The 8,407-nt window shown below is 43.9% G+C and overlaps 1 protein-coding gene across 1 annotated transcript; it reads right to left on the reverse strand.

The window, feature by feature from the left end:
- Window positions 1–2,963: 2,963 nt before the first annotated feature.
- On the reverse strand, window positions 2,964–8,039 carry LAMTOR5 (late endosomal/lysosomal adaptor, MAPK and MTOR activator 5). Its single transcript, XM_015075547.3, has 4 exons — window positions 7,883–8,039; window positions 6,685–6,746; window positions 3,958–4,075; window positions 2,964–3,287 (listed from the first exon to the last, which is right to left on the reverse strand). Exons 1-4 carry the CDS (start codon window positions 7,915–7,917, stop codon window positions 3,227–3,229), a joined length of 276 nt encoding a protein of 91 aa, XP_014931033.1. The 5' UTR covers window positions 7,918–8,039; the 3' UTR covers window positions 2,964–3,226.
- Window positions 8,040–8,407: the final 368 nt, after the last annotated feature.

Consider the following 8,407-nt stretch of genomic DNA (forward strand, 5'->3'; position numbering starts at 1 on the left):
GTGTGCCTGCCACAAAGCCCCTAGTGCATGTTTGTTATTGAGCTTTACCACCAGCACGTCCTGTCAGAAATTCAACCTATCTAAAATCAAACCCAGCCATCTTTGCTCTGTAGTCCTTCCCTCTGAGCTGACTGCTTCTTTCCAAGGCACGCTGGCTCTCTAGATTCGACAATTCAATTATCTTTAATTCTTAATTCTCTTCTGTTCCCTTCCTGCCAATTTGTTTTTTTAATTGTCTCTCATATTTGATCCTGAGCTCCTTTATCTTGCTGAGCCTATTTCTTCCTCTCTGAAACAGGGATAATACCCTGTAAGAGGATTAAATGAGCTAAATGCACGTAAATTGTTTAGCTTGGGTCTATTACGTAGCCAAAACTTAAAGGCTGGCTCTTGTCACTTGGGGCTAAGAACTGGACATCTATACATAAGTAAGAGGAAGTTTTTCTGCCTGAAGAAAGCATGTTTGGTCTACCTTGTCAGATTAGCTTTTAAGCTCAAATTTGATGCTCACGTATTCCAAACTCCATTCTGTTAACAGGATAAGGCCCGGGACCCTTAGAAAGCAAATTCCTTGAGGTACCTGCCCTGCCTGCCAGCTTTCTTGCCTCCTGCCTCACAGACCAAACTAAAGCATTCAGTATTACATACATATTCCTCTTGGTTTATCACCGGCGTTTGCTGTTGCCACTCTCTCTGCCCGGAAAGGCCTATGTCATACCACAAAACTCCCTTGTGTTAGTTACATGTTCTTCTATCTGGCAGGTATTCAGTGCCTACTATGTCCTAGTACTGTTCTAAGTACTTGGAATACCCTTGTGTGAATAAGACAAAGTTCCTGCCCTCAAAACCTATGCAACGGCAGTCAAGACAGGCAAACATAACACACAACCATATTTTACTATATAACAAAGCAAACATATACACCACGTGCCAAGTTTGGGTGAAGTACGGGGAAGACAACATACATGCACATCCCCTTCTATCAAAGTACGAGCTCAAAGACTGGAACCAGGTCTTATGCAAAATCTTTGTATCCTCATGGATTTGTAGATGCTTGACATTCTTGAATCAGTAATAATAATATCCTGGAGATTTTTTTTTATATTGTCAAATGTGAAATTCCTGGGGGCGCCTGGGTGGCTCAGTCAGTCGAATGTCCAATTTCGCCTCAGGCCACGATCTCACGGTTTGTGAGCTTGAGCCCCACATTGGGCTTGCTGCTGTCAGCTCGGAGCCTGCTTCAGATCCTGTCCCTCTCTGCCCCTTCCCCACTCACACTCTTTCTCTCAAAAATAAACATGAAAAAAAACCCCAAATATTAAATTGCTAAAGAGTACCAGGAACTGCATTCAAATTCAACAAAATGAGTTCATCTGTGCCTGCTTGTGCACCATTCTTTTATTGAGACCTATAAAGGTTAAAGAAAATGTCTTATATGTTCAGATGGTAGAATTTTTTTCTGGCCAAACATGCCAATTTTTATAGTGGTCTGGGTGTTCAGAGTACAGGCTCTTAGTTGCAGTCTTTTAAGATTTTATTTTTTCATTTTTTTTTAATGTTTATTTTTGAGAGAGAGAGAGAGACGGAGCATGAGCAGAGGAGGAACAGAGAGAGGGAGACACAGAATCCAAAGTAGGTTCCAGGCTCTGAGCTGTCAGGACAGAGCCCGACACAGGGCTCAAACACAAATTATGAGATCATGACCTGAGCCAAAGTCAGACGCTTAACCGGCTGAGCTACCCAGGCACCACTATATCTTTATAGTTCTAGATTACCTTCCTTCACTTTTGAAAATAATGAAACATTACATCTAGAAGATTGGAGAGAACAGTATTGTGGAAACTTACATGTCTACCACTCAGATTCAATATATGTAGGCTTTTCATATTTTCCATATTTCTGGAAATACTTTTTTAAATAAAATGTTACAGATAACATTAAAGTTCTCTTTGTGCCCTGCTCTATTTCTGTTCCGTTTCCTCTCTTCTCAGTATAGTTTTTATGGATCAGACAAACAAAAAATGCTTAAAATGACTGAGCCACTCAGGTGACCCCAAGATTTATTTTTTTAACTTTTTTTAATGTTTATTTTTGAGAGAGACAGAGACAGAGTGCGAGCAGGGGAGGGGGCAGAGAGAGGGAGACAGAATCCGAAGCAGGCTCCAGGCTCCGAGGTCAGCACAGAGCCTGACATGGGGCTTGAACTCACCAACTGTGAGATCATGACCTGAGCTGAAGTCGGACGCCTGATGGAGCCACCCAGGTGCCCCAGATTTTATTTTTTTAAACATAATTTTATTTTAATGTTCATTTACTTTGAGAGAGTGAACACATGAGCTAGGGAAGGGCAGAGAGAGGGAGACAGAGTCTCCCAAGCAGGCTCCTTGCAGTCAGTGCAGAGCCTGACATAGAGCTCAAACCCACGAATGAGAAAATCATGACCTGAGCTGAAATCAGAAGTCAGACGCTCAACTGACTGAGCCACCCAGGTGCCACTCAAGATTTTACTTTTAAGTAAACTCTATACCCAACGTAGGGCTTGAGCCCACAACCCCGAGATCAAGAGTCACAGGCTCCACTGACCGACCCAGCCAGGTGCCCCTGAGTTGGTCTTAAGTCCAAATGGCTATTCTGCTAACCCCTTAGCCTTTGTTAAGACACATGTAAACTGGGGCAGCTAACGGAACATAGCATCTGGGTTATCAGTGAGAATTAAAGGACTTCCCCATATATACTAGAAGTACTTAATGCTATTAGCTATTGTGTTATTATTATGGGGTGGAAATAGGCTTAATTTGCTTTTAATATCCACGGACACTTGTGTGAGAATATATGTATTTCGGGAAGCTTCTGAAACAGAAGAGAGTACTTTGGAGCAAAGACTTTAGAAAAAGATTATAATCTGATAATTGAAATAAACGAACACTTGCTAAGAATTTAAGGAACCCAGAAAAGATCCACACTTTCCGTTGACCAGATTTATTGAACAAAATTCTATGTACAAAGTGACCTGGACCTGCTGCTTCAAAACATGATCCTTTCTTAATATTTTGAGAAGTCAGTCCATTGAGTGTCAAAAAGCAACTCACTCTAAAATGGACAGAAAAGTGCCCAATGTACACTAAATAAATGGCTAAACTACTGGGACTTCCCTAGTCCTACAAGATAATTAACATAGGTAGGATCTAGCGCCTATGACAGGCGGCTGGGGAACTGATATGAGATGTCACGAGGCCATCTTGTGCACTGCCACCGTGATGCTGTCATGTTTCTGGATCATAATGTTCCTGAAAGGCAAAGCAGAAGATAGTCAGTAAAATGTTACAAGTGCGAGTCTGTTGAAGACTAAAGATGCTATTTGGTTTAGGACACAACTAAAAAAATATTATGCATCATTTTTCTATGTATGAAAGCAATATATGAACGCAAGAAAACATATGGGAAATACAGAACAGTATAAAATATGAAAATGAATCCTATAATCCTACCACTCAGAGAAAACCACTACTAATGTGTTCTGTTTTTTTAAATCTCCATGTATATTATACATGCATTTTTCCCCCCTCTTTTTACAAAACTGTGATCATACTGTGCATGGTTCTGTATTCTGCTTTTGTTACTATTATTCTGAGGATGCTCACTTGGAAGATCTTTAGTGTTTCTATTACTACAGAAGTAGTTTCTGTTCTTTGATTGATCTTTATGCTATTTATGACTTTCTTTTTCCTTATAGACTGATAGTTCATGACAATTTTTACTCTTCATTTACATGTCATTGTGGTCTGAAAGCACATTAGCTTCAGAGATCAGTCTATTTCTTCCTGTGGTCCAAAGGGTAAAGAACCTTCCTCCAAGTTCTCTGAATGCACCATCACTAATAACACAGAGCAGGCCCCACGCAAGTTTCCCAGGGGTTTTTCTGATTAAAAAGAAGAGGAACTGTTAACATCTACTCACCCATTATCTGACTCTAGACACACCACAGGAATATCAGTGGGGTCTGAGGTTAGCTTGGCTGCTTGCTGGGCTAGAACAGATATCACTCCAGCGTGCTCATCTGACAGGGTCCCACGGCCTGGAAGACAGAGATGTAATCATGTCACCTGATTGTCCAAAAAGGAGGACAGAGCTATAATATCTCTCAGGATGTAGTCACAAAAAGGCGGCTCAGTTCACGGTCTTTTAGGTTACGTACTGACATGAAATACTTTTGCCCTGCCACTCGGCTGGTTCCAGAAATGAGAAAACCAGACAACAGTTCTGAAATCAATAAAGCCCTGACACTCAATTTTCAGTCGCTCTCATCACCATCTCTAACCACCTTCTCAAGCGTATAAGGAAGCTGTAAATTTAACTCAATCTGAAAGGCATAAAATCATTTTACAAGAACCTTACTGAAACCAACAAGAAATTCAGAGGTGAAGTTGACAAAAAGCAGTCAGCAAGGGCAAGAGACTTGTTGAAACTAATTAATTCCTCATGGGAAATCTGATTTCCTTTCACCGAGCTCAACCTCTAAGGATTCAAAAGCCTTTATTCAGGAGTTCAGCTGTAAGATCACCTTGACAGTATACGTGAATATTCTATGAGCAGTTATTTCTACTAGAATAAGCTGGCTGCTTTCAAATATCAACCTACCTGGCTTTTTGCTAATGTTTGTTTCAGCCGGTAGATAATTAAATCTTGGGTATCAGATACAAAAAGTAGTTACTAAGTTCACAGTATATTTCCACATATAAAGGCAACACAAGCTCAAGCCTGAAACTGTCAGGTAACAGGCATATGCCACAATGGCGTTGGTGGATTTACTCTTGTTACATAAAACACTGGCTGGACGGACAGTGCAGTCTTTCGGGTCTTGAAGGTTTCCTGAAGGAACTTATTTCATTTTAGATTTCCACACTTTAACTTGAGCCTTCTCATCAGCAAGCACCCTGAGTAAACCTGCCTGTTTCCTCCCAAGTTAATGAGCTGTGTGAAATCGGAGTTACGCAGATGCCCTCTTTCAGTTACACTCCCAGCAAAAATTCAGAGCTTTAAAAATTCCTGCAGTAAAGAGGAGTAAGGAGTCAGGAGTCCTTGGTTTACGAGTTCTGACATGAATTATTTGAATGCTTTAGATACTTACTTTTCAGGATTTATCTCCTCATCTGTAACTCTTACATTTATTGAGCATTATGTCTGGATTCTGTGCTGAGTGTTTTACACATATTACATAATCTTCTAGCACTGTGACTAAGAGATTTTGGAGCAAGACTCAAATCCTAGCTCAACCCTAGCTGCATGACCTTAGGCAAGTTACTCAACCCGTGCGTTGATTTCTTTATCTACTTCACAGGGTTGTTAAGAGCATCAAATGTCTCAGTATGTGTAAAGCACTTAGAATGATGCCTGGCACACAGTAAGAGCTCAATAAATGCAATCCTGTAATTATTGTCATTATTAGACAACAGCCCAGTAAAGAGATGCTGGGTCGGCACAGCCATGGCAGCTCGGTGTCCTTTCCATGCATGTTGGCCAACTGCCCTTGATCTTTGCTGCCCAAGGCCCCCACCCTGGCCAAGGCCTGGCTGCTCAGCACCATCCTGTGCCCCCCCGGGGCCTGGACGAGGACTGTGGCGCTGCGGGTGGCCTTGGTGCTCAGGCAGTTTCCGGGTACAGTTAACCAAGTGGGCTGCCAGTATAATGACATGCCTCCTTTGATGTTAGAGCGAATCAAGGACCATATTCTTTATGGCTTAAAACTTAAGGATAAAATTGACCCAGAAAAGCTCTAAATAAATTCCCATTTAATGAAAAGACCAAACAGCTTAGACCGTTTGGACCAAGTAGAGACTATCATGGACATGGAGGACGACTTTGGGCTGAAATTCCTGATACAGATACTGAGAAGGTAATGCATCCACAAGAAATTGTAGATTACAATGCAGATAAGGAGGACGTATATGAATAAAATATCAGACCCCCTTTCTTCCCTGAGAGAAGACAAGGAAGATACTGGTGAGTGTCTGGAAGTGAGAATGTGTTTTGGCGTTATTGCTGACTTTGACTGAGTGATTCTGTTTAAACTTGCATTTAAATTGCTTAAGTGTTTTTGCCCTTTGAAAATAAATCTATAAAACCAACCAACCAACCAACCAACCATCACCTAGGAAAGAAACTCAGGCTCAGAAAGGCTACTTTTGGTCCTAGTTCACATTGCTAGCAAAGGGAAGTACAGGGGGTTGATCCCAAGTGTGTCGAACTCCGAAACCCGTTTTTATTGCCTACTCTCTTACTGTTAAGTGTAGGTGAACTAAAAAAACCCAGCAACATCCATCTTGCTGGGTTACTGTGCAAATTAGAGACAATGTATATACAAAGCCTAGCAGTCCACACACATTCAATAAATGATTCCTGCTGCTATTATGTGAAGTCCTTTCCAGACCCAATTTAAAATCATTCAAATACTATTTTAGCAGAAACAACTTTGTAGCACTAGAACTGCAAGGCACATTTCTACCTTCATAAATACCAAGTGAAAAATTTTAATTTTCTAATCTTGTTTGGAGATAAACTGTACTCTCACAAAAGTACCCAGTGGCAGGATAACAGGAAGTAAAAACTGGAGAACAGCACACTAGGCTCCGAATCAGTATCAGATGCTATGCAATCCAACAAAGGGTTGACAGTCAAGATACTCACAGCCCAGGTTAAGTCCTTGTGAATCTGTGCACAGGACTCCAACAATGGATGGATTCTTCATTCTAAAATTCCAGGAACACCCAGGGAATGAAACAGATGATGTCAGAAAATGAATTTAAATAATTACAACAACACATTTAGGTTTTTCTATGCACCAGGCATTGCTGGGCTTTAAACCAGTGTTTCTCAATCTTTTTTCATTATCACCCACTCCCCACTACCCCCGAGAAAAACTGAATTACAATGAACTTATTTAAACTTAATAGCTAAACCGATTTATGTCTGACGGGAGAAAAGATTGTGTTGGGTACCGCTGAGCTTTGGAAGACTGCAAATATTGCAGTATCAGTATTTTGTCGCCATTATTAAAAATGCACAAAAAGTAAGGCTGGTTGTCTCCAGGAGGGGAAATGGGAGAAACTGAGGCGCACTGGTGGGAGGGAGCTGTTTCCCTGTACGCCTCCTCATGCTTCTCTGGTTCTTTTTTTTTTTTTTAAACGTTTATTCATTTTTTTAAAGAGAGGAGACCCAGCACGAATGGGGAACGGGGGCAGAGAGGGGGATCCAACCCCAAGCAGGCTTCAGGCTCTGTGTCAGTACAGTGCCAAACCCGCCGCTGGAATCCTTGAACCGAGACATCATGACCAGAGCGGAAGTCCTATGCTTAACCGATTGAGCCACCCCGGCACCCCTCATAGTTTTCCAATTGCTTATTACGTGGAGAGTACTTGTTCGAAAATTTAAGAGATGTCTTTCATTTTCTCAAGCGCCAAGTAACTGATCGGTTACACACGGAAGGAGATACGTGTGTGTTTGTATTTACATTGCAGGGCTCGCTTTGCACCCGTGGTACAACCTTCCCCCAAATGAACCCATTTCTGAAAACTCCTGAAGAACACCCCTGCCCATACAGACAACTGCAACACGACGGGCGGTTCTGGCCTTGGCTTTGGGCCGCGGAGACCAGCTCTGGGACGGAGGGTGCGGAGACCAGCTCTGGGACGGAGGGTGCGGAGCCCTGGCGGGATTTTAATTCCAGGCCACCCCCTCCACTCCGCGGTCCCGGGACAGGGCTCACAGCCTCGCCCCGCGGCCAGAGGATCCCAACACGCCCGGCCCGCACCCGGAGCGCGCACCCTTTGTCCCGCTCAAGTCCCCCGCCGCGACCTCAGGTCAGCCAAGAGGCCGTACTACTCACGTGTCCTCCAAGTGCTGCTCCAAGGTCGCCTCCATCTCGCCCGCCGTCCGCCCGGCTCGGGATCCCGCAGCTCTTTGCGTCCTTCGGCGCCCCAGGCCCGGAGCCCGTCTCGCTCACGTGACATGAACCGAGCGCAGACAGGGACGGCGCCTCCAGAGGGACAAACTTCGCCGCGCAAACTCCTCGTTGTGTTCGGGGGAGTTCGTTCCGCCCCTGCTACCCTCAGAGCCACGAGCTGGCGGCGCCGCGTTCTCCCCTTCGGGGGAGAGGTGTGCAGCTGGGCCGCCGAGTTCTTGGTTCCCGGCCTGGCACTTTGTCTCAGCGGTGTCAACCTTTGGATTCCCATTCAACCGATTCCGAAACCTTCAGGCCAGACCTTATTTGCGTTTTACAACAGCCCAGCGGGGTCAGGCAGGGTCTGATCCAGGCGGTGTGGCAGAGACAGAGAAGAGAGACTCAGGACCCTGGTGCGGAGCTGCCCAGGTGTGTCGGGGAGAAGACGTGCACACAGGGGCTAGAGGACCA

The sequence above is a fragment of the Acinonyx jubatus genome, chromosome C1, assembly GCF_027475565.1.
Source record: "Acinonyx jubatus isolate Ajub_Pintada_27869175 chromosome C1, VMU_Ajub_asm_v1.0, whole genome shotgun sequence".
Lineage (NCBI taxonomy): Eukaryota > Metazoa > Chordata > Mammalia > Carnivora > Felidae > Acinonyx > Acinonyx jubatus.

Bases quoted from the DNA above. Each gene is read 5' to 3' on its own strand.
- LAMTOR5 (XM_015075547.3), bottom strand. From the start codon at position 7,917: ATGGAGGCGACCTTGGAGCAGCACTTGGAGGACAC. The intron at 6,747-7,882 runs GTGAGTAGTACG...CTGGAATTTTAG, and splicing joins GAGCAGCACTTGGAGGACAC to AATGAAGAATCCATCCATTG. The intron at 3,288-3,957 runs GTGAGTAGATGT...TTTGCCTTTCAG, and splicing joins TGTCTAGAGTCAGATAATGG to GAACATTATGATCCAGAAAC.